Source organism: Galeopterus variegatus, unplaced genomic scaffold (genome assembly GCF_000696425.1).
Source record: "Galeopterus variegatus unplaced genomic scaffold, G_variegatus-3.0.2 Scaffold3252, whole genome shotgun sequence".
In the NCBI taxonomy this organism is placed as follows: domain Eukaryota; kingdom Metazoa; phylum Chordata; class Mammalia; order Dermoptera; family Cynocephalidae; genus Galeopterus; species Galeopterus variegatus.
The window spans coordinates 134815-161877 of NW_007729363.1; the positions used below are offsets into that span (position 1 = coordinate 134815).

Sequence of the window (27063 nt, forward strand, 5' to 3'; positions counted from 1 at the left end):
CCATCACTTTTTTCCTATACTTGTACCCTGCCTTCTTTCATGCCACCATTACTCTAAGAAGTTGATTACATCAAGTTTTCTACTTGTTGTCAAGCTGTCAATCACTCATTTTGAATGTAGGCTCATAACATTGGTAAAGAAATAGTTATTTCGCAAACCTCTTGGTTGTCCAACTTGGGGAATCAGCTATTTTTTCAACCACATTTATTATATGCCTTCCATGAAGTTTTTCTCTGTCTATATTCATTCATTTTACCTTTTTTTCTTTTTCTTTTTCTTTTGTCATTTAGAAACCATTTTACCACTTTTTAAACTTAAGGTGTCAGGAGCTCGGTGCCATTTTGGTTTATGTGGAGATCATCATCCTTACAAAGTTTTTCATTGGCCTAAAATGGTCTTCTAACAACTGTCCTCAAATCTAAAATCCTCTTCCTTGTGTCACGTAAACTGTTAACTCAGTTGATCTTGTTCTACTATTTCAGGTGGACGGGGAAAGGATAATGCTTGGATTATTACATTTCCAGAAAACTGTAATTTCAGATGCATACCAGAGAATGTTCTAGCAAAAGTACTCACTTACCTGACATCTATTGCAAGGTATACCATTTTATTACATTTTTCCCAATTTGTTTTATATCAGGTACCCATTTGAATGTCATAGCAGGAAAATGGCTCGATAGTATAGCTATTATTATTATTATTACTATTATTATTGTGAATAATCAGCAGACTTACCTTCAGAGTGGATAATATAACTTAGAAGGGGAAGCTGAGAGCTACCTAAATTCCTATAAAAATTATACTGAGGATCTGTGAAAACAAAATTGGGAGTCTAGAAGTATTTGTCCCCATGAAGAAGAACATAGGTTGAGAATGATAATCATACATTAAGACTTTATTTTGTTTAAAAGGAAATCTTACCAGCCAAGAATGAGGACAGCCATTGTCATTTCTTCTGAGGATAACTCAAGAAGACTGAATCTTAAATAGACGCAATGGTGGTATTGGGAGATACTAGGAAGAATGTACTGATATTAGAAATTATTTGGAGCTAGAATGCTTTAAAATGAAAAGTTTCAAAAGCTTTCTTAGAGATTTTATTTATGTCGAAGACACACTTTTTAAAGGAAGCATTATCCAGTTACTAACACTGAAGAATAAGGGCACAAATCTAGGATGGTAAAATTTGATGAGTCTCATGAACAAAAATCAAATCCTGGAAAATTAAATTTACAGTCTACCTGCTGAAGCTTGAAAGTGGTCTTTTTAGGACAAATAAAAGTTATATCATTCATTAAACTGCATTCCCTCAAGGAGCAGACTAGAGATAGAAAAATATATTTAACAGTGTTTTTTTTTTTTTTTTCTGAATTAATGAATGGATCACGGGCTCATGATAGATTGCCATAGGAAGTTAAATTTGATGTCATGAAGGACAGCTGTCTTTTCAGTTCTCCCGCACCCAAGATCGCAATATTCCAAATCCATTTTAGTGACCTATCTTCATTACACTACCCCTTTCCTATTTAAAATATTGACATTAGTGCCAAAAAGTAGCATTTTGTGATAGCTTTCCAAATCCAAATCTGTCTTTAGTCAAGACATCAAATGTAAGTGAAATAATCAGAAATAGAGTAAAGACATTTATAGCAAATTTGGGTTATTACTAAGAAAATCTTATTACTTCCTCTTATCTTGCAGGCAAAATGGATCTGACTCCCGGTTCACCATTATTCTGGACCGAAGATTGGATACATGGTCTTCTCTTAAAATCTCTCTCCAAAAAATCTCAGTAAGTACTGTGCATTCTACAGTAACTTTTTATTTTTGTTTAACATTATACTTTTTATTTTTGGGTGGCACAGATTATTTTAATATGGATGAAGACAATAAAAATAGATGGGACGGTGAGTAGCAAGAGCAGGAAGAAGAGTTTGTATAGGAGACTGAGGTAAACAACTCCACCCAAAATGAAACCTAATGGGAAGAATTAGTAGTTAATGGTTAAAGTTATGGGTGAGAAGAGACTCGTGGTTCTATATGTCTTTCAGAGCCAGGCAAGTTTCTATGAGAATTTTTTTTAAAATTGGAAATAGCTGTGTTGTATACTCATCGTATGTGGAAAAGTATAAAGAAGAAAGTTTAAAACAATAGTCAGTCATCTAGCCACTCAGAAATAAGCACTTTTTTAACATTCTGATATGCATCTTTCTAGACTTTTTTTTCTTTTCCTTCGGATAAGATAGGGCATGAGTCACCTGCAAAGTGACATATATCCCCTACTGGAATCTAGTTCCTAGCTTCCCAAGATCCAGAGAGAGAAAACAGTTTCCCTAAAGGAAACTATATGAGATGTAATCCAGCCCACAGCCAAGATGATCTTCTACATTATTAGGCTCACCAGGAAATAGTGACGTTGTCTGAGACACTTCCCTTTCATAAAAGAGGAGGGAGAGTAGGAACTCACAGACTCCTTCTGAGCTGGCAAGATGGGGGCTGTCTGTGGAACTACCAAGCGTCCAACTTTTTCTATGAGACCAGAGTAGCTGGGAATCAATATATTTTTTTCTTTGAGATTCTTATTCTGTCTCCTGACTGACTTAGGAGGCCAATCCCCCCCGAGGAAGTTGATTTAGTTGCAAAGGCAAGACAAAAATCTACGTTGTTGGATTTCTGAGCCAATGTTCTTTTTGCTATATTATCTTGTCAACGAGCATAAAAAATACACTGGCACTCATGGGGTGAAATAAGTGAGATCCTTGTTTCATACCCAACATGAATTACTCCTCATCTTGGTCAAGTCAGCAAACTGATTTTGTTTATTTGTTTAACGGAAGTGTTTAATCATAAGGAGTGAAGAGTAAACACTATAGTCACATGAGTTACTAAAATAGCAAAACCTTAACTTAGTATATTTTTGCTTTTTCAAAAGCATTCACTTTTTAAAAGTAATGTTGATACTCTTTATTTCTTGATGAAGTACTGCAGACAGGTATGGCGATAATTGTCTTATAGATGATGAAATTACATTGATAGGTGCACTTTGGAAAGGTTATGTGATGAATCCAAGGTCAAATAGCTAAGTAACCAACAGAGCCAGAGCAGGAATTGAAATTTCCTGAATTCCACTTGGTGCCTTTTCCATCTGCTGCTTTCTATCATTTTCCAAATGACTTTGGGATAAACAAATAAATCCAGTGTTTTTTAGAAAAAGATAAAACTCCCTTGGATAGAGTAAATCTGCCCTCCATGTACTATAGAGCGATGGAGCTAAATGAAGTAAAAGCTATTTCCCTCGCTCTGGCCTTTCATGATTGGTCCTTGGGCCTGGTGAGCAGCCTTACTTTATGCCAATGATTGATTCTTTTATATTAAATATAGCACTTCTTGCCATAAAACATTTTTGAGGTTTTTTTCTTTTGGCCAACACAGTACTTTCTTGACTAAATTTTTATTGTGTGACTGGCACATGGCATCAGTTTTTTGGTTATATTATTATTATTATTCAAATAGGTTGCTTGGAATAGAGGTCTTATTTTTCAAAAAAGAGAAATGTAAGATTAGGTCTCGAACCTGTCAGTCGGAGGTCAACAGAGGGGTAATGACTTGTTTCTTGGGGAGTGACACTCCCTTTTTGTTTTCCTAGGGCTGCTCTCTCAGTGGGGAAGTATGAACCATGCTCAGTAACGAGCTTGGAATTCCGGGTCCTTTTATTCTAATAGCTTCCAAATTGATGCTACTGGGCAAGAGTGGGGGTGCAGGTGCTGATGACATGTAACTGGCTATAGGTTGTTTTAGGTGTTGTTTCTTTTTAACATTTTAAATACTTTTGCTTGTGGTATAGTTTCTATCTTCATACTCAAGAGCACATTAGTTATATCTCAACCATTAATAGCTATTGGGCACTGTTTGAAATAAAGGTAAATATAGAATACAAGTTAATTTTGAGAGCAAAAGTTGGCATTCAGAAAGGATTTTTGGTGAAAGCTACCAATGTGTAGATAGGTGTATTATTTTAAACGAGTGTCTGTGAAATAATCCTACAATTCAGTTTGAAGACCTTAGTCTGCAGATTCCAAAATAAACAAAACCCCCATCCCAGCCAGCTGCAAAAAAAAAAAAAAACCCCAAAAAACAAACAAAACACACGAAAAACCACCACCACAACCAACAACCCCCCAAAATAAACTAAAGCAGTTAGGTTGTACTTCATAATTAATGAGAGGAGGCAGGGTTTTTTTTATTTGTTTGTTTTAGTCATACATTTTGGGGAAAGGTTCATTTGGGAATTTGGGAGAGAGTCCCATCCATCTTAAAAAGTTTGCATATTCTGTTCTTTCTAGATTATTATCAGAACAAAATTTCACAAACTGTAACCTTTCACCAGGTTTAAACCCTGACTAGAATTTAATAAAAATAAAAGACAAAACAGAATTGAAATGTAAGTCACAGACAAGAGAATAAGGTATCAGTTAGTACTACCTTCACAAAGATTCTGAGCATTCCACCTTAAAAATCAAACTGCGCAGAGGAGAAAGCCAGTCCCATCAAGACTGCCCCTAGGAAGAGTCGGTTTTTTCCTTTCTCTACTCTTAGGACATGCCTGATCTTCTTGAGCAGCTCAGCACAAGCTAATCCACGAGGTTCAATCAGGCTAAGTAACTGGGGGAATGTGTTAACTCTGAATTACAATGAACAGCAGGGAAGGATCTGTCAGCTGACTAATCAGGGATAGTGGTTTTTCTGCAGCGGTGCCACGGAGGTAATGAAAGCAGCTACGGTAGCTTTGTCTGATAGAGATTTTTGGCTGCCGTTTTTAAATACTACCCAAGAAGCAGCTCATATTTCATCAATGTTGCATTGACAATTGGAAAAGAAGAGTGTAATTGTGGATAGGAGAGATGGCAGAAGCAAATCCCCCGAGAGGCAAGATGAGGTTCAGAAGGAATGCGGTAAGGGCTCTCTCTGCCTGCAGTCCTGGAAAGCCTATGCCCAAGTTCAAGTGCAGGGATGCTGCAGCATGGTGCTATAGCACAGACTGCAGAGGGGGGCTTTTAAAGACAGAAGGAAAGAATGCAGACCTGTATTTGCATGGATTGCGTTGTTGCGATTCCTATGATATTGACATAGGGTAATTTAAGGGAATCCAGGGGGTAGAATATAATTTCAAAATCGAAATGTCATCGAATTTGTGAGGGAGCACTGTTTAGTCATGTTATTTAAGACTGTATGAACAATTTTGAAACGTCCGGCAGTGTAGCTTTAAATCACGAGTTAAAATAATACTGAGCAAAAGGATTTATTCTTTCTTTTACTGTGGTCAAGTAGGGTATAATATCTTGGGCAGGTCTGGAGGTGATTTTATCAGCACTTAGAAAGGCAGCCCTTCCTGGGTGTTACTGTACAAGTGAAAAAATTTTAAAGTCTAATAATTTGAAGTCGTCTTGGTTTCAATTCTTCTCCAAACTTAAAGATGCAAAATTCTAGCCTGTTGATAACTTTTTTCTTCTCAGGAAAAAGAAAGGGACTCACTTTTTAATATAGGATAGAATTTGGAAATCTTTCCTCTCAGATACATTTCAAATACTCTTCTACCTAAAGTTTCCTTTCATTAATTCATTTATATACTAAATTCCCAGCAAATTTCTAATGTGATCTTAAGATGTATTTTAGAGAAATGTTGAAATAACGCTAGCTAATTTAACACTTAAGATAATATTACTGATGTTATAGGTTAAAATCTAAATTTGCCTACTAAAAAAATTGAGCACACACACAAAAGTAAGAAGGTACAAGTTGGTAAAAAGTAAGGAAGAATTTTATTGTTATTGGATGACTGTGAGCATCAATGGGTGAGTAAATGATTTATTTTCTAATAAAGTTCTTAGCACAGAATGCTGTTTTAAAAATCACACTTAGGATATGAAACGTTTTATTTTGAAAAAATTATATCTCCAGTTGTATACATGATTTTGTATTATGAGAATAATAGCTTCAGACTTTTAACAGACAATTTATGGTGCACAAGAAATGCCTAAGTATAGGGCTGAGCCCGTGGCGCACTCGGGAGAGTACGGCGCTGGGAGTGCAGCAGCGCTCCCGCCGCGGGTTCGGATCCTATATAGGGATGACCGCTCACTGGCTCACCGCTCACTGGCTCAGCCTCACTGGCTGAGCACGGTGCAGCCAGTCTCAAAAAGGACAAAAAAAAAAAAAAAAAAATGCCTAAGTATATGTTTTTCAGTATTGTGTGCAACTGATGTTAGCACTTTTCTTATCAAAGATAACTGACTTAAGCTTTCAGAAAGTTTCTAATTCCTTTATATACAGAGATGTTCTCTCAGTGCCGAACTTAGTTTCATGTGTACACACACGTTGATATATACACAAATAAATACAGCACACAGGTACTCATTGAATAGACATATCTACAGCTGTGCTACACACAATAGAGATTAAAAAGGTAAATATGGACTGGCTACTGGGCTGAAGGAGCTCTCAATCTAATAGTGAAGGTAGAATATGTTCATAAATAACTATTTAGAAAGAACTTCCAGTTGGTGGGGAAGGCCTTATGCAGGAGATGACATGTGTTTGGACCTTAAATAAGAGCATATGCTTCTGTTACCTTTCCTTGATTCTTTCCTGTGTTTTTTTCCCCCATAAATCAATTACTGTAAGTGGCCCCTAGGAAGAGATATCTTGAAATGAAATTGATTGAATTAATTCTGAAGGCCAGAACTATGGTGGAATACAAATTTGTTTTGCTTACATGGACTGGACTTGACCAGAATGAAAAATTTGAACCTCAGCTGGTGACAAAATGGTTTGACCTTGAAGGGTCTCTGGAGTTGGGCTGATCCTGGAGGATATAATAGATAACACCTAAAAGGATGTTCCAGTGGAATTTAAAATCCAAAGAGAGAATTGAACCGGTTCCTTGGTGGGAATTGCAATGACTGTAGCTGAATGAGAAGGAGATGAGAATAGATAGGTGTGTGACAGAAAGGGCAAACGACAAGGAAGGAGTATTACTTGGGACTGTCCTGCCCCTGAAGTCACTTGGCAAGTTGCTTGGCAACATGTGGAGTAACTCGTACTTTCTGTACTCTTTAAGGGTGGAGATATGGGGCCAGAGTGTGGAAGTGGCTCATGTCGTTGACAACTATCCTCTGTTGCGTGTGGTCCTGAGATTTTCCCCAGTATATTCTATACAGAGGGTTCAGACCTTATCAAGGTCAGCATCGCAACAATATATTCTGTTAGGGTATTAGATTATAATCATTTCCATTCACTGGACTCTGTGATGCTAAATGGTATCCAACAACTTGTTTCAAATATTACTATTGTCCCATTTTGTAGATGTCAAGGTCAAGGCTTTCCTAAATAGCAGACAGTGAATCTGAGTGCACATTCGATCGATGAAGTGTGAAGTGTCTGGAAAAACTTCCCTTAGGATCCAGAGAGGCCTTAGTGCCACTGCTTACCAACTGTGCTCCAGTTTGCTCATCTGTAAACTGTAAAGAGGGGATAATAACTACTTCACTGCAATGCTATGAGGCTAAATAGGATAATAAATAAAACAAGCCTGGCATGTATGTAGTGGCTTTCAGTCAAGGGTCCCTCTTATTGTTGTTGTCTTTCTTTGCCCTAAAGATTAAAAAAAAAATAGCTATACAAATGTAAGTTGTTTGTATACTAACTGAACTTTTATGTCATATAAGGCACTTTAAACATTTTTAAAGAAGTAACTAGAATAACTGAAAAGTGTGCATAGGGTGTATGAATTGCCTCCCTCAGATACCACACAAGAGAATATTAAACAAGGTTTCTTTCTAGACTTTAGTAGTGCAATGATGTATTGGGTTTAGACCTGCTGCTGTGACTGCTGTGAGACTATATCACTGGGCAGGTGGGGATAGGTGTGAGTGAAAGGGAGTAAATCTGTCCTTTAGGAGGGAAGGGTGAGAGGAGGCTTATTTTGTGCCCGTCTCCATGAAGTATTAGGAAGAGCCGCTGCAGCAGGGCCATGCTCAGTGAGCAGACATGTGGCTCTGAGCTCTGTGAAGACGGACAGCGCATTCAGTTTTACTGAGGGGACTTCAAACGGTTACATGTTGGAATTCCAAAAAAATGCCTGCAAGAAGCTAAAACCAATGCTGTTTCCTCTCTCTTGAGGTCTTTTTTTTTTTTTTTTTAAAGAAAAAAACAATAAGATAAAACAAGGCTGACCCTTGCCCACATCCCTTTGCTTTTTTGACAAGTTCTTAGAAACAATTTATGGTTTTAAAATCTAGGCTGTGATTTTGGGGAAAATAGAAATTGTGCTTTTCATATTTATATAACCATACAGATAAGAGATTTTTAAAGCAGCATGCCAAAGAATTTAGAAATGTAGTATTCCCAAAGCAAAATGGGAAAGCTCAATGGTCTTGAGCTGTATTTGCTATGATATGTCCATTTGATAACCTATGCTATTTGATAGTTTATTTAAATACTAGCTTTAAAATGGATTATCTTAAAACTTTCAGTTACACAAATATCTGTATATAGAGAAACCCCCCCTTTTTAGCATCTCCTACATTTACTCCACAAAATCAGATAGATATTACTTTTATTTTAATTTTATTTTTTTAATTAATTTAATTCAATTTAATTTTACTTCTCAAAATACACTGTACTTGATTTTCGTGCCCCTTTGCCTGTTCCTCTCCACACCCTCTCTTCCCCCCACCAAATCGTATCTGTGCACTTCGCTTAAATAGTTCAAGGAATTTTTGTGGTTATTCTGTCTTCTTCCCCGCACCCTTTATTTGTTTTTGTGTTTATTTATTTATTAATTTTTAGCTCCCACAAATAAGTGAGAACGTGTAGTATTGAGAATGATAAGTGCTGGCGAGGTTGCGGAGTAAAAGGAACTCTCATACACTGTTGGTGGGACTGCAAAATGGTGCAGCCTTTATGGAAAATGGTATGGAGGTTCCTCAAACAATTACAGATAGATCTAGCATACGACCCAGCTATCCCACTGCTGGGAATATACCCAGAGGAATGGAAATCATCATGCCGAAGGGATACCTGTATTCCAATGTTTACTGCAGCTCTATGTACAATAGCCAAGAGCTGGAACTAGCCCAAATGTCCATCATTCGATAAGTGGATAAGGAAACGGTGGTACATCTACACAATGGAATGCTACTCTGCTATAAAAAAGAATGAAATACTCCCATTCGCAACAACATGGATGGACTTAGAGAAAATGATATTAAGTGAAACAAGTCAGGCACAGAAAGAGAAAAACACCCTTTCTGCATACCTATAGGTATGCCCATGTAGATACACACAAACTAATCTTAAACCCATATGTGCATGTCAGGTTAAAATTTCTCAAGAGTGCTCTGTCCCCTCCAGATCCTCATAGCCAGCAATCACAGAGAGGGACATGCACATATTGGTATTGGCCCATGTTCAGATATATGAAGCTTTTTCACTCAGGTTGCTATGCAGTATTTTAACAAAGTTTCAATTTGTTTCCCATCTTTAAAAATCTGAACCACAGAGAAATCAGGACTTCTGGCTTTTCTTGAGAAATCAGACTTGGCAATTCTAGGCCCACCTTCCTACATGACGACATTTAGCTGGAGCTGACCAGGGAGTGCTCCCCTCTTCAGCTGCTCTCCAGTTTACCATAGTCCGCACCCTTTTCTGTTGCTCTTCAACATATGGGAAGAAAGGTCAAGGGTTTTGGTCCCTCTACTGGACAGCCACCAAAACAAAACAAAACAAAACATCTGTATAGGAAGATTGTGAATTGCTATTGTCCACCTTATTTAGGCTGTACCTTAATTAAACCCAGCCTACTTCACACTTACATTATCTAACATGTGGTAGGCATTCAACTTCGTCACCTTTGCTTGAGGTTTAGATTCTCACCCTTGAACCTGACCTGTGTATCATCCCCATTATGCTTCTCCAAATTCCTCCTGTTGGGCCGACCCCGTGGCGCACTCGGGAGAGTGCAGCACTGGGAGCGCAGTGACGCTCCCGCCGCGGGTTCCTATCCTATATAGGGATGGCCGGTGCGCTCACTGGCTGAGCGTGGTGCGGACGACACCAAGCCAAGGGTTGCGGTCCCCTTACCGGTCACAAAAAAAAAAAAAAAAAGACAAATTCCTCCTGTTGATTAAGAGTCTGTTTCTGAAGTCAGGTGAACCTGGGTTTTAATTCTGCCACTTACAAGCTAGAAGGTCTTGAAAAATTACTTAACCTTACAAAATCTCAGTGTATTAGTTCCCTATCGCTGCTGTAACAGATTAGAACAAATTTAGTGGCTTAAGCTAATGCAAATTTATAGGTACAGTTCTGGGGGCCAAAAGTCTAAGATTAGTCTCACTGGGCTAAAACCAAGGAGTCAGCAGGGCTGTGTTACTTCTGTAGGCTCTAGAGGAGAATCCATTTCCTTGACTTTTCTAGCTTCTGGAGACTGTCTACATTCCTTGGTTTGTGGCCCTGCATCACTCTAACCTCTGCTTCTGTCATCACATCTCCTTCTCTGACTCTCCTGCCTCTCTCTCTTTTTCTAATAAGAACCCTGTGATTATATCGGTTCCACCTCAATAATCCAGGATAATCTTCCCATCTCAAGATCCCCAATCACAGTTATGAAGTCCCTTTTACCATGTAAGGTAACATATTCAGTGGTTCCAGGGATTAGGACATGTACATCTTTGGGAAGTCATTATTGTGTCTACAACACTCAGTTTCTCCAGTTTGAAATGAAGATAAAACTAGAACCTACTGCATGTAAAAATTTAGCACAATGTCATAATAGTGCTCATTCTGAGCATAATTCTCATAACAAGCATTAAAGAAATAGTGACATTCCCAGCCATGCCCAAATATCCAATCTCTTTTCCCTACCTCAAGGCTTTGAGAAGTCCTGCATATGTATAAATATATGTACATGTATTTTTTGTGATAGAGGGAATATATAAAGTGAAGCTATGAAAAGTAGTCATTCATGTGAGTTGTGGATTCACTTTTAATATGACGGTTTGGCAAGCTCTTGTCAAGGTCTGGGATAAGTCAGTGGGACCTGGACTGAGAAATCAAGTGTGTTAGATTCACATGTGGAATGAGGGATGGAAACAATGCACTTGGTCTGAACTGTATGATTTAGTTTTCTTAAAACACAACTCTGGCAAATTAACTGAATCGAGTGCCACCCAATTGTTTAGTAGTTGTATAGCTGTTGCCTACAAGTTATTTAGTCCCCCAAATGGCAACTAAATTTTTTTTATTGGTTATGAATATTCATGAGATACAAAGCTGATTGTCACCCCTCGTGCCCATGATAAGGGGGCCAGATTCATACTGGCTGTATACCCATAACCACAAATTGCATTTGTACCCGGTGTCCCCCACCCAATTATCCCCAACCTCCCTCTCAGGGGGCCAGATTCATACTGGCTGTATACCCATAACCACAAATTGCATTTGTACCCGGTGTCCCCCACCCAATTATCCCCAACCTCCCTCTCCCTCCTTCCTTCTGCCCCCCTCCACTTTGTAGCCCAAAGAATGTTCTCTCCCTCAAGTCCAACGCACCACTGTGGTCTTTCTTTCCTTCCTCCTTTCTCTCTTAGCTCCTACTTATGAGTGAGTACATGTGGTATTTATCCCTCTGAGCTTTGCTCATTTCACTCAACATAAGTTTCTCCAGGCTCATCCATGTTGTTGCAAATGGGAGTATTTCATTCTTTTTTATGGCAGAGTAGTATTCCATGGTGTATATATACCACAGTTTCCTTATCCAGTCATCCATCGATGGACATTTAGGTTGGTTCCATGTCTTGGCTATTGTGAATAGAGCTGCAATGAACATGGGAGTGCAGGCATCCCTTTGACATGATGATTTCCATTCCTCTGGGTATATACCCAGAAGTGGGATTGCTGGATTGTATGGAAGATCTGTAGTTGTTCGAGAAACCTCCATACTGTTTTCCATAGTGGTTGTACTAATTTACAGCCCCCCAAATAGTGTAGGAGTGTTCCCTTCTCTCCACACCCTCACCAGCATTTGTTATTCACCATCTTTTTGATTATAGCCAGTCTAACTGGGGTGAGGTGGTTATGTCAGTGTAGTATTAATTGGCATTACCCTGATGACTAGTGATGTTGAGCACTTTTTGATGTACCTGTTGGCCACTTATATGTCTTCCTTTGAAAAATGTCTCTTCAGCTCCTTTGCCCATTTTTTAATTGTGTTGTTTGTTTTTTTACTATATAATTGTTTGAGTTCCTTGTATATTATGGCTATTAATCCCTTGTCAGATGCATAGTTAGCAAAAATTTTCTCCCACTCTGTAGGCTGTCATTTCACTCTGTTGATTGCTTCCTTTGCTGTGCAGAAACTTTTTAGTTTGATGTAGTCCCATTTGTTTATTTCTTCTTTTGCTGCTTGTGCTTTCAGGCTCATGTTCATAAAGTCTGTGCCCAGACCTAGTTCCTGAAGTGTTTCACCTATATTTTCCATTAGTAATTTTACAGTTTCAGGTCTTATACTTAAGTCTTTAATCCATTTTGAGTTGACTTTAGTGTATGGTGAGAGATGCATATCTAGTTTCATTCTTCTGCATATGGATATCCAGTTTTGCCAGCACCACTTGTTGAAGACGCAGTCTTTTCCCCAATGTAGATTTTTCTTTTTTCCTTTTTGTCTTTTTTCGTCACTGGCAATGGGATCGCAACCCTCAGTGTCGCGCCCGCACCGCGCTCAACCAGTAAGCGGACCGGTCTCTATATGGGATCTGAACCCTCGGCGGGAGCGCCGCTGCACTCCCAAGTGCCGCACTCTATCAAGTGCGCCACCGGGCCAGCCCTCCCCAATGTAGATTTTTGTTGCAAATGGCAACTAAATTTGAGAGTAGCTATTGGGTTGACAGAATCCATGTGCTTTAGAAAGATACGCATGATAGCTCAATAAAGAGTCTAAAATTATCCTAAAATGAAAAACATTGTAAGTGTAATTATGCAGGCAATAAATGAAGTTTTCATCCTTTGATAGTGCATTTTCTTTAAAAATGCAAATTTTTGTGGGCTTTTGTGACAAGTGAATTACTAAACATTTGAAGGAATTAGGGAAAGAAAATGCATGATAAAACAGTCAGAGGGTTTTACTTAAAAAAGATCTGATTACAATATAGAATTATCTTTAGAAGCAATTTATGCAGTTGTCAATGTTTGGGATAAACCACTTTATCAAACAGAGCAACGACTGATTTAATAAACACCCAGCATAAAATCCCTGACTTATGAGTGGCTGAATACTCTCTACCTCTGCCTAAAATCACTTCCCTACTGATTCTGTGGACAGTGATTTTGCTACTCTCTCCTTTCTACTTTGTTCCCTGCGGTGCGAGCAGTCATTTCTGGACCTGGCTGCTGGGACAGCCTTGCTCTCTGTAGAATGGCAGGGTAGAGACCAGGGCCTTACCTCAGGCAGAGAGTTGCACACGGAATCCTTCCACCCCCTCCCATCCCACACACAATTTCTTTCTTTTTTTTAAAGGATGACCGGTAAGGGGATCTTAACCCTTGACTTGGTGTTGTCAGCACCACGCTCAGCCAGTGAGCTAACTGGCCATCCCTATATAGGATCTGAACCCATGGCCTTGGTGTTATCAGCACCACACTCTCCTGAGTGAGCCACGGGCTGGCCCTCCCACACACGTGTTCTTTTTTTTTTTTTTTTTTCCTTTCTTTTGTCTTTTTTCGTGACCAGCAACGGATCGCAACCCTCAGTGTCGCGCCCGAACCGGACCAGGACCGGCAACGGGATTGCAACCCTCGGTGTTGCCCCCACACCTCGCTCAGCCAGTGAGCTACCGGTCTGTATGTGGGATCCGAACCCTCGGGCGGGAGCGCTGCCACGCTTACAAGCGGCGCACTGTAGCAGTGCGCCACCGGGCCGGCCCCAACACACACAATTTCTGACATGGGTGAGTATCCAGGGATTAAGGTTTACAGCCCTAGGGCTTTGCATCTAGAGAATTCATAAATCACCAAAGAGTAAGAGATTAGGGAAAGTCAGAGAGAAAAAGACTATGAAACCAGATCAACCTAGAACCCATGAAAGAATAAAAGTAATTTGCTTTTTGTTGGTGAAAGAGGGTGCTTTTGATTTCATTCAAAAGTGAAAAAAAAGCTGGTTCAAGGCAGGTAAGTACAATGTACTGGTAATTTACCTAGGTGAAGGAAAAGGAAAGGCTTAATTCCCAAAGTGGATGGGATAGAAATAGAATCAGTTGCTCTCTCAACCTAAAAATAGGCCCAAAGTTCCTACAAGTCCCCGTCAGATTCTCCCCTTAAGCAAGGCTTTATCCATATCCCTAAAGTTTCCTACTTGTCCTTAGGTTTAAGAGTCAAAGATAAATTTTAAAAACTATCTTATTAATTTTTTTTGAGTTTACAAAGTGCCTCTAGAGTCATTATTTCTTTTATTTTGTTTTTAGTAGCTGGCTGGTACAGGGATCCGAGCCCTTGACCTTGGTGTTATCAGTACCACGCATTACTTCTTTTAATTCTTGTAATAACTGTGGGAAATGTGTACTATGCTTAACATAATAAAATATGCATTATGTACCTAATCGAGGGTAGGATATCCATTATCATTGAAACTCTGTCTCTTACCTCCATGTGTGTACATGTGTTGACTTTGTTCTTTGAAATAAGCTTTCTCCAACAACAGGGGTCCTGGCTGCCAGTAGCTCTGGAATGGCATCCTCAAAATTTCCTTTCCTCAGCAGTAGTTTGAAAAATCCTAGGGTAGGACTTTGGTCCTGCTTACATCTAAGTTTCATATTAACACACTACGAATCACTGCTAATCATTGAGTGTTGGAAGGGTAGGACCATGTAGAACGATAACAGTTTTCATTCGGGACTAATGTTCAGAATAATAGGAGGGGGATTAATTTCTCACATGGAGGAAGAGGGCGCCGAAGACGTGGCCACCGAAGGGAGTTGTAAGTGGAACAACCATCCCCATCTGTGTCTATTCATAAGTATTATTTAATTCATTGATTTGATTTTATACTCTTCATTTACCTATTTGTGAATATCACACTCATTTCTCTCCCCCCCCAGTTCTCATTGCTACTTAATTATAATCAATTATACACATAAAAGTTTTGTCATCATTTTAAATTGAATTTTAAAAATCCCCAGGCTTCAGCATCATTTCCCCGAGTCTAGGTCTTAGACCTTGGTAAAAATTATTCTTTTCTTTCTTTCTTTCTTTTTTCTTTTTTTAAAAATAGATTTCATTTTTTAGAACATTTTTAAGTTCGCAACAAAATTGAGCAGGAAATACAGAAAGTTCCCATAAACTCCTTGCCCCCGCAATGTCTTATTAATTTTTGTCTTATAGCTTTGTTCAGTTACTAATATTGCAACATGCCGAAAATATGATTATATTTGAAACATTGTTGATATATTTTTCCTTATTATGCTTTAATCCTCTGTCTTGAGGCTGGTGACTCCTGACTGTACACTCCCAGCCTAGACTTCTTTCCCTCCTTTGTACGTCCGGCTGTCTGCACGTCCTGCTGTCTGCACGTCCTGCTGATCTTTCTAACCCAACATGCTTACAAATGGGAATCAGAAATCCGAATCTTGTCCCACTTCTTAAAACCTGCCTCTCCTGTGTTCCCCATCTCAATGAGGGTTGTACCTTTCACCCAGTGACACAAGCCCCAAATCTGGAAAGGTTTTGTCCTAATCCCTTCTTTCTCATCAAGAACATTCAATCATTGTCTTGCTATCTTTGCTGCACGTCAGAAACTCATCGCCCTGGCTTGGATTGCTGTACTGGCCTCCTAGCTCATCCGTCTGCTTCTACTCTTGTCCAAATCTGGGCTTTCCCAAAACCAGACTGATCCTTCCAAAATGCAAATCTGACCATGTGGTTCTATTGCTCAAAACATTTTAGAGACTCCACTTACTACCAGGAAAAAAATCCAATATATCTTTCTTGATGTGGTTCCTGCACATTGTTCCAACACCATCTCCCATTCTCCCCCAGTGTTATTTTCCTCTAGCTTTCTTGATTGGGGCCTCTTTCAGAGGTGAGGGTATTTTAGTGATTAAGTGCACAGACTTAGCTGCAAATCAAGGTTTCACCAGCTGGGGCAAGTTATAGTTAAACTCGCTGAGCCTCAGTTTATTTGTAAAAGAGAGTGACCTAACTCCTCCATAGAATTATGATGATGAGGGACTATGATAACATCACCAAAATACTTGGCATAGAGTAAGCGTTATTTCATATTGGAACATAGTTGATTGTACTGTGGGGTACAGCACTGAATATCAGTACCTGTGTACAATATGTGATGTTGAAATCAGGATAATTAGTATATTCTTCATTATACAGTGAAATCGATTTTCATGGCCCTTTACCAGTTCCTCCCTTTTCCCCCTCTCCCTTCCTCTTTCCCACCTCTGGTAACCTCAGTTCTGTTTTCTTCTCTCAAAAGTTCAACGTAAGGGCCGGCCCGGTGGTGCACTGGATAGTGCGCCTCTTGGGAAGCGCGGCGGCGCTCCCGCCCGAGGGTTCGGATCCCACATACAGACCGGTTCCTGCTCACTGGCTGAGTGAGGCGCGGGGGCAACGCCGAGGGTTGCAATCCCGTTGCCGGTCCCCGGTCCGGTACGGGGGCAACACTGAGGGTTGCGATCAGTTGCCGGACACGGAAAAAGACAAAAAAAAAGAAAAAAAAAAAAAAGTTCAACGTAATATTGTGATTTTTGTATTGTTCTTTGTTTCTTTGTTTCTTTTATTATTTTTTTTACCTCTCACATATAAGTGAGGACATGCAATATTTTTCTTTCTGTGCCTGGCTTATTTCACTTAACATAATTTTCTCTAAGTTCGTCCATGTTGCTGCAAATGGCAGTATTTAATTCTTTTTTATAGCAGAGTAGTATTCCATTGTATAAATATATCACATTTTTTTATCCAGTCATTCAATGAATATTTAGGTTGGCTGCAACTCTTGGCTATTGTAAATAGAGCTGCGATAAACACGGGAATACAAATATTCCTTCGACATGATGATTACCATTCCTTTGAGCATATACACAGCAGTGGGATTGCTGGGTCATATGGTAGCTTTATCTGTAGTAGTTTGAGGAACCTGCATACCATTTTCCATAATAGCTGCACCAATTTACAGTCCCACCAACAGTGTAGGAGAGGGTTCCCCTTTCTCCACATCCTTGCCAGCATTTGTTACTGTCTTTTTTATGTAGGACAGTGTAACTGGTGTGAAATGATATCTTAATGTGGTTTTGATTTGCATTTCCCAGATGCTGAGTAATGTTGAGCATTTTTTCATTTGTCTGATGGACATTTGTATACTTTCCTTTGAGAAATGTCTATTCAGCTCCTTTGCCCATTTTTTAATGGGTTGTTTTTTTACGGTGAAGTTGTTTGAGTTCCTTGTATATTCTGGATATTGATCCCTTGTCAGATGCATAGTTTGCAAATATTTTCTCCCATTCTCTAGGTTGTCTTTTCACCCTGTTAATTGTTTCCTTTACTTTTTTAGTTTGATATAATCCAATTTGTTTATTTTTTTCTTTTTTTGCCTGTGCTTTTGGGGTCATATTCATAAAGTTTTTATCCAGTCCTACTTCTTGAAGTGTTTCCCATATGTTTCTTTTAGGAGTTTTATAGTTTTAGGACATATATTTAAGTCTTACTCCATTTTGAGTTGATTTTAGTATATGGTGAGAGGTACAGGTCTAAGTTTCATTCTTCTACATATGGATATCCAGTTTTCCCAGCACCATTTATTGAAGAGGTGGTCTTTCCCCCAATGTATGTTCTTGGTGCCTTTGTTGAAGGTCAATTGACTGTAGGTGAATGGGTTGATTTCTGACTTCTCTGTTCTGTTCCATTGGTCTGTGATTCTGTTTTTATGCCAGTTGCATGCTGTTTTGGTTGCTATAGCTTTGTAGCATAATTTGAAGTCAGGTAATGTTATGCCCCTGGCTTTATTTATTTATTTATTTTGCTCAGAATTTCTTTGGCTATTCAGGGTCTTTTGTTTTTCCATGTAGATGTTAGGATTGTTTTTTCTGTTTCTGTGAAGAATGTCATTGGCAATTTGATGGGGATTGCATTGAATCTGTAGATCACTTTGTGTAGTATGGACATTTTCACAATGTTAATTCTTCTAATCCAAGAGCATGGAATATCTTTCCATTTTTTGTGTGCTCTTTAATTTCTTTCAACAGTGATTTGTAGTTCTCATTGTAGAGACCTTTCACCTCCTTGGTTAAGGTGATTCCTAGTTATTTTATTTTTTTGGTAACTATTGTAAATGGGCTTGCTTTCCTGATTTCTTTTCCTGCTAGTTCATTGTTGGAGTATAAAAATGCTACTGATCTTTAAAAATTTTTAAAAATTTATTATTGGCATATTCATTCTTACAAATAGTGATATTTCTTCATGCCCTTTGCCTGATCTATCACTTCCCAAACCCCCTTCCTCCCTTCCCCCCATCTCTAGTATCCTTAGGTTTATTCTCTCCTTCTGAAAGTTCAACATCATATTGTTGTGATCTTTTCTTTCTTTCTTTCCTTCATTCCTTCCTTCTTCCATCCTTTCCTCCCCCCACTTCCTTCCTAACAGCAAGTTATCTGTGAGAACATGCAGTATTTCTGTTTCTTTGCCTGGCTTATTTCACTTAACATAATTGTGTGTTGACAGAGTAAGCATTTAATACTTGGTAATTTATTATAAATATTGGGCCATGCTATTCCACTTCTCACTAATTTTGCATTGAAAGACTTATTTGTCAATTGAATTCTTTCATATAGCAGTTATTTTTGATTGCCTACTATGTGCCAGCATTTTTCTAGAAGTTGGGGAAACATTGGTGAACTAGAATGACATTCCAATCCAATTAATTCCTCTTTATGCCTCAAGACCTTTTTGACCTTCCTACATGTAGGAGGCTTTGTGCTATCACTTTCCCTTGTATGTCATTCTAATCCCTTTGTTTCACTTATCAACTTATTATATATGTAATATATAATCAACTTATTATTACCAATTTATCTTATTTTATTAGTAACTTATTACTAATGGACTCCGATTAGACTGTCATTTGCTTGCCAGCTGGGTAGGGACTATATTTTATTAATGTGTGCACATTCAGTGCCTAAGAGTGCTTGATAATCATTCATTTAAATACATGTAGTGGACTGCATAGAAGGTATTCAGTGAATGTTGCTTGAATGAAAATAAAAATATGATTTTATGATTTGGTTTTCTTTCATTTTTTAGTGTAAGTACACGGTATTTCAGCTCCCTTTGGCTTTTAGGTCTCTCCTAGGAAACTGCCTCCTAATTCTACTTGTTTTTGCAGGAAATAAATGCAATTTTAGTTCATTTACTAACTTTAAAATGAAGATTTAGAATCCAATTCTTCATAACTTGGGATCTACTTGTCTAGTGTGAGAAAATTGCATGCTAGGAGCGTTTCAAGGATCTGACCTGATAACCTTACATTATTTTTATTACTATTTCCATGCTTTTAGATTTTATCAATATCCATTTTTATAGTGTTGGCCTTTTACTGGCTTTTATGACTTTAAATTTTATTTCCCACAATTACATATTTTCTGATATGGGCTCGGTTGAGTGCTTGTTTTTGACAATTCTCTTTTTTTCTTTTCTTTCTTTTCTTTTTTCTGTTCGTTCTTTCTACAGGCTTCCTTCCCTGGGAACTTGCACTTGGTTTTGGTTTTACGTCCTACCAGTTTTCTTCAACGAACTTTCACAGACATTGGATTTCGATTTAGTCAGGAGGATTTCATGCTGAAATTACCAGTAAGAATATGTTATTTAAATGTTTTGTCCCTTTAATTCTCATGAAGACTTTTTATCATGCTGTTTATGTTTTACATGTGCCCACATAACATTTAAAAGAAAAAAAAATTTGTCTTCCAAAAATCTAAGTTTAAAATGCCCCAAGTCTTCTGTTTCTGCTGTTAAAAAAGAAATAGATTCATCAATTTATAATAAAGCAATTCCTCTTCAATAAAATATATATCACGTATGTTATATATGTGTGGGGGGGGGCATATAATCAGGGGATTTTATTTTTAGTGAAAATGAGTATGTATTTTACGTATTCGAACTCCCATGAGCTTACATCCTGAGCTAGTTCAGAGTACCATGTTCTTTTTTTTTTTTTTTAACGATATTGTTAAGGGCTGCCCGTGGCTCACTTGGGAGAGTGCGGTGCTGATAACACCGAGGCCACGGGTTCAGATCCCTATATAGGGATGGCCGGTTCGCTCACTGGCTGAGCGTGGTGCTGACAACACCAAGTCAAGGGCTAAGATCCCCTTACCAGTCATCTTAAAAAAAAAAAAAAAAGATATTGTTATATGTTTTTAGGGTTAGGAATAGAGTGCTCATAAATTTTGATACTTTTGAAAAGATCAGTCCCTCCTGATAAATTATAACATTCTACATAATGTCCTTTTATTTGTTGTGGGCATATGTTCTTTCAGAAGCTTAACCATTAACAATGCAAACTTTTAGACAAAGGAGAATTAGGTGTTTGGCTTCTATAGAGATTAATTTTGCTTTAAAGAGAAATGTTTTGTAAATTAAAACTATTATTACCTGAAGAAGGTATGCATACATGTGTGGGGGCCTGTACAGGAGAGAACTGTTTGAACCATTTATAAAAGATACCTTTCTGCTAACTGTTTGCTAAAGTTCATTTTGCAGTTTAATGGAGGGATGCCATGAAAGGCAGTTAACAGTATCTTTCTTGTTTATTTTTATAGGTTGTTATGCTGAACTCAGTTAGTGATTTGCTGGCATACATTGATGACAAGCAGTTAACCCCTGAGTTAGGTGGCACCTTGCAGTACTACCAGAGTGAATGGATCATCTTCAGAAATGTATGTTGCTTTTGCCCTTACTGTAGAGCATATAGCTTATGTTAACGTTTAAATCTAGTTCTAGGAATTTTTCCTGTTTGAAAGAAAAACAGATTTCTGGGGCTCCTTCCTTTTAAATACATATATAATTCAACATCTTGAATTTTTTTTTTCCCATAGGAAATATCTAGAAATGATGAAGAGTCACTGAACATGGCAATTGAAGGAGAGGCGTAGGGAATAAGGAAATCATACTCTGCCCATCCCCTGTGGTCATGTAGTAACTTTAAGAAACAAAGCGTTTGGGTTTAAATCCTGGCACTACTGATTTTTTGTTGTATGACCTTGGATAAGATACATAACTTCTCTGAGTCTTAGTTTTTCTAACTATAAAATGGGAATAATAATACCTTACCTTATAGGGATCTTGGAAAGATTAAATGAGAGAACAGATGTAGAATATTTGGCACAGTGCCTAGCATATGGCAAACCATCAATAAATGCAAGTAATATTATTAATCTCATCATCTTAGTGATGCTCCTGAGGCAACTGGATTTATAGGAAAGAATCCTTCTGTTTTAGGAATTTACAAATAGGTAAGCCCCTGCATCTGTCAGGTGTGAGTCTGTGGTGTAAGTATCTTGACTTTAAATCCTAGAAACGCTTCTGATAGGAAGTGATATTCCTAAGGAAATGATATTTTATTAAATCAGGATTTCATTTTTCTCATCTCTCTTCTTCATTCAACAATTCATTCATTCATATGAAGGTGTATTATCAAAATTAGCAGTGTCTAGCATTTAATAACCTGTAAAGTTATAATTAAAGAGCAGATACCTTGAGCTGCATGGTAATCAGATGGTTCATGTGGTCTCTACATTTTTTCCTTCTTTCTGTGAGTAATTGATTTTGGAAAGAAAGTAAATTAAAAAACCTTACTTGCCATTTCAGAGCAACAGAGCCTTTGGGAGTACAATTTTAAATTTTGTGCAGCACCTGAAAGGAATTGTTGTGATTAGTTATTCCTCCATGGTTTTAGACCATCACCTTGTTTGGAATGCTAACGCTTGTTTATACATGGTAATAAACAAATATAAAGTAGCTTTGCTGTTTTCTCTTCAGAGATAAAGTGATTATAAAGTAATTTTACCAATTACAGAGTTTAATAGAATAAAGAAAACACTGTGATTTTCAAGGGCATGAAACAAATTACTCAGTACATAGCAGCTTTAAGAAATAGTTTTCATCAGTCCCAAGAAACAAATGAAGAAATTTAGATAAAAGACATTCAGGAGGACACTTAACTTTGCTTTAGTTTCTTAGAGGCTTAGGTGCAAAGTTAGAGTTGATTGCCAAGGGCAATGCCAAATTTCCTTAGCGGAGGAGAGTTCATAGTATATGTGTTTGCTGTTATACTCAAATAAAAATAAATACAATTACTGATATAGGTTTTGATATGCTGGCCGAGTTTCCATAGAATTAAAGGAAATATTGGCTTTTTGCAGGCTGTAGAAAATTTTGCCCTCACAGTGAAAGAAATGGCTCAGATGTTACAGGCCTTTGGAACTGAACTGGCTGAGACCGAACTACCAAATGATATTCCTGCAGTAGAAAAAATTCTGGCAGTTCGTGCTGAAAGGTATCGTTTGTTGAAGGTATGTCTGATAGAGTGAACACATAGAAGTTTTTCATGGTCTTTCTTTTTTTAGAGAGGTGTTTAATGTGTCCATTTCACCCTGTTGCTTAAGGGGAGATAAAAGATATTTATATATTATATAAAAAACTATAAAAAATACTTTACAAGAGAAGAACGTTCTGGATATGTTGAATCTAAGTGTCCCCTTTGTAAATGGTGCAGTGTCTTGAGAAATTGTTCATTTGTAAATAGAATGGCTTATAAATGCTCCAGAATGAAAGATCTACAGTCTTTTTTTTTTTTTTTTAAACCATCTATTCTTTATCTTATGGGAAGGCCCCCTCATTTGGAAAGCAGTGGTGACATTCAAGAGCCAGAGAGGTGTTGTGGTTTAAACTCCACCACATGTACAGTGTGAAATGGGAGAAGGATGAGGAGTCAGGAGGCCGGGTTCCTTGTCCCATCTCTGTCATGAACTAGTATTGTGACCAAAGCCAACATTGCCCAGCTGATTAACAAGGTCTCTCTTCCACAGAATACTAGTTCTTGATGTTTTCTTCAGTAGACCAGGGGTGGCAGATTGATTTTGTTCTTGTACCCCAGTACTGTCTGGAGTGTTGGGTCGTGAAGAATTCCGAGGCACAATTCAGACAATTAGCAAGTACATTTGGAGTCATTTTCCTCAAGAAGTTTAAGACTGATCTGAACAAGCACCAGGCAGCCATGTATAAGTCATGTCCTTCGTATGATAAGAGGCGTGCTGGGTGCACTGGCAGACTCCAGCTCTATGGAGAGGTGCTATGTTTCAATGAAGAAGAGGAGAGAAACCATTTTTGAATCACAATCTAAAAGTGAAACTCTGTCCAAAGAAAGAAGGCTCTGTCCCTCACAGACTGTGTGACGTTGGGCACTTTGCCTCCCCTGTCTGACTTTCAGTTTCCTTGTCTGTACAATGAGGTTAATGATGGTGACACATGCACACCTTGTGTAGAGTTGTTGTGAGGATGGAATGAGGTAAAGTACGTGACTGTGCACAACAGTGTTTGGCACATAGTTGGCACTTCATAAGTATTAGCTGTTCATGTTTATGTCTTACTCATATTGCTGATGGTATCATGGAATCTGTTTCCAGAAAAATGGACGTACACCCAAATTTTTGCTTGCAATTTCAGGGGGCCCTTGGACCTCCTGAAGGAGGCCTTACATCACTCTTGTATGTCTGAAGAAGGTCTGTGTTCTTAGACCACTCTCTAAGGTTAAGACCTTCTCAGTAGAGACACGTGCTTCATAATGAATTCATTAATCGCAAATGTAAAATAGAATAAGACTTAAGGTAGGGAGTGATTGGTAACAATTAAGGATTAGTAGAAAATATATCTAACTGTGTCTGAATATGCATTAGATATTATCTGTAAGTGTGGTAATTCTTGTGCTACTACTGCTTTATTTGAGCACACTAAAAGTATTAGCAGAATGGAATGGAATAGGTTGGAACTTTCTATCAGTAAGAGAAGAAAAGGAGGCTATAAACAGAGCACATGGTATTTCTGCCTTTAACCATCTTATAAAAATAGTGACGGCAACATCCCTCTTGAAGTCAGGGGCTTCTGGGATCCTCGCAGCTTTTAGATTCTGTGGTGCTGAAGTCTTCCTTGATTTTTCAGACAGCTATGAAAGCAAAGACTGTTCTAGAACTGCTGTTTCTATTCTGCATGCCATACGTGTATGCTCCCTTCTGGTTATGTGGTTAAGGTTAGAATATGAATTGGCTGATTCATCCTGTTGTGCTTTTGGACAGAATGATATTACAGCTGTAACCAAAGAAGGAAGACTTCTGCTAACAAATTTGGAAGTGCCTGACACTGCAGAAGCTGTCAGTTCAAGACTAGAATGTCATAAGCAAATAAATGGTGACTGGCACACTGTTAATAAGTGAGTATTCCCTTTTTGGTTAAGACTTATTTTATGTTTTTGAAAGGGAATTAGACATTTTTTCTGCAATCTGTTAAGTGTGAACGTATTCCTGCCACCTCTGGAAATCTGAGAACTTCTTCTTGGGTTGTCCTGCAGACATTAGTTTGCTTGTAGAAGAGGTTCTGCTGTGGACATTGATTGTCTTTATTTGAACCAAGTGTCACAGGCTATGACTTTGCCTATAATTCTTAATATCTAGACCGGGTTTATCTGGATACCTACAAAACAGATGATTGTTTTTAAGGAATTCTTTGGCTTTTCTTTGTTAAGATTGCTGAGTCAAGTACGTGATATGGAAACAGCTTTTGATGGATTTTGGGAAAAACACCAATTAAAAATGGAGCAGTATCTACAACTGTGGAAGTTTGAGCAGGATTTTCAAGAGGTCAGTTAAAACATTTATTTCTTTTATACAATTCTTTTCATTATGCCAGATGTTCTTATTCGTTAATCATCAGAAATTCAGTCTTACAAGATGCCCATTTATACCTATAGAGAGAAAAAGAAGAGGCAAGTGTAAGTGAACTTTGACATAGACTGAAGAAAACCTCTACAGAAATTCTAAGACTTCTACTTCTTGGGCTTACTCGTTTCCTATGAGAAAGTACTTAAGTGACAATATATATGACAGGGACAAAGTTAAGATTCAGAAGTCAAGTTTATTTTAGATCTAAAACGCTATCAGGCTATGGGATAGTTTTCCAAGAAAATAACACCAACTTTCTTCTTGGTTTTTAAATACCACATACCTATGCTGACTATATTTAATATGATCTAGCAAACATTTTTTTCTGATCCAGGAATTTATTTCTGTGAGAAGCCTGACAGATGAAATTAAATCATGTTTAGTTACATTTTAATGATTAAAAGTATGTTCCAGTGGACCATTCTGGAAAAATCCATCATATGTGGTCAAGGCACATGGCTTTAGTTTCTTCCATTTCTTTTGCAGGCATGTCTGAGCTCCTCCCAGTCTCTTTCATAGTACTTTACCAGGGGATCTGAGGAAAACTCACTTCTTTTCTGTGTGTGCCCAGGTTGTTTTCTGCCCCAAATGGCTTGCTTGCTATTTCATTTGCTCTAGCAGATTTAGGCTGGGGAGGAGTATTGCATTCTGGGCACAGTTACTACCAGCCTTTCCCTCCCCTTTTGTTCAAACAGCTTCTGAAATGACGTTTTCTCCATGAAACCTTCCTTAAAGCAAGAATAGGTCAAATTGCTCTTAGTCCTTCCACGTGTCTTTCCACCCTCCCCAACCAAATACATGCAAAATAACAGTTTTCCTGAACATAGCCGGTATGCATATACTTATATGTTAATTTGCGTCCATACTAAATTCTTGTCCTATGGTCGTATTCTGTTTTCTCCAAGTCATTGATTGCTGTCTCTAGGTAGTACTGTTGTTTGCCTTAGATTGTGATCTTACTGACAAGGTCTGATCTCATAGTGATATGTACACAAGGTCCATATGTTTAGGAGCTTACTTTTTTAAAAAAGCAAAATAACATATTTGAAAATTCAGACTTACAGAGAAGCTGCAAACATAACAAAAGTAAAAACACCCGTATACCTTCTCCCCAGATTGATTTATTGATAATGTTCTGTCCCATTTGTGTTATCATTTGTACTAGCTCGCTCATATACAAGGATGCTTCAAAAAGTTCGTGGAAGAGTAGAATTAAAAGATAATACGAATCTATCCATGAACTTTTGGTAGACACCCTCATATAAACAGATAATTTTTTGCAGAAAAATGATATATTTTCTGAGCCATTTGAGAGTAAGTTGCGTACATGACAGCCCTTTCTCCCCTGAATACTTCAGTTTTTTCTAATAATAGGAATATTCCCTTACATAACCACAGTACAGTTGTCAAATTCAGTACATCTAACAGCAGTGGAATACTTTTATATTATCTACTGTCGGTATTCCACTTCTGTCAATTGACTCGATAAAGTTATTTATAGCATTTCTTTTTCCTCCAGAACAGGATCCAATGTAGGGGTGGGTCTTACATTAAGTTGTCATGTCTCTTTGAATCTGGAACATTTCCACAGCCTTTCTTTGGCTTTTATAACACTGACATTTTGAAGAATACAGTCCTTTTAAAAATAAAATGTTCTTCGATTGGAGTTTGTCCGACATGTTCTCATGATTAGATTCAGTCTGCGTATGGCCAGCTAGAATACTACATTAGCGATGTGCCCTTCTCAGGGTATCACATCTGGAGGCAAATGGTGCCCGCCTGTCCCTCATTGTTGATGTGGATTGTGCTTACCCAGTCAGGGTGTTGTTGAATTTCTCCATTGCATAGTTAGTTTTTGCCTCCTTGTACCTTGTAATGTTATGTAATGTAGTAGGAAATGCATCGGGAGAGAATGGAAGGTCGTGCAAATATCCTGCTGCTCAGCAAAATTTCCCCATAGATTTAGCATCAAATGATGATTCCTGCCTGAAGCAATCTTTACTAGGGTGGTTGCAAAATG

The 27063-nt window shown here is 38.1% G+C and overlaps 1 protein-coding gene across 7 annotated transcripts in view; it reads left to right on the top strand.

Annotated features, from left to right (window-relative positions):
• MCF2 (MCF.2 cell line derived transforming sequence) overlaps positions 1-27063 on the top strand; it is a 98037-nt gene that overhangs the window by 34759 nt on the left and 36215 nt on the right. For 3 of the 7 annotated variants that reach the window (XM_008584382.1, XM_008584384.1, XM_008584378.1), the window contains 7 exons: positions 483-597; positions 1702-1792; positions 19780-19899; positions 20871-20987; positions 22473-22622; positions 24402-24535; positions 24848-24962. In XM_008584382.1, coding sequence (XP_008582604.1) covers positions 483-597; positions 1702-1792; positions 19780-19899; positions 20871-20987; positions 22473-22622; positions 24402-24535; positions 24848-24962 — 842 coding nt within the window. Of the gene's footprint in view, positions 1-482; positions 598-1701; positions 1793-4594; positions 4953-19779; positions 19900-20870; positions 20988-22472; positions 22623-24401; positions 24536-24847; positions 24963-27063 lie in introns of those variants that run through there. The other 4 variants (XM_008584379.1, XM_008584380.1, XM_008584381.1 and 1 more) reach the window with 2 other exon arrangements.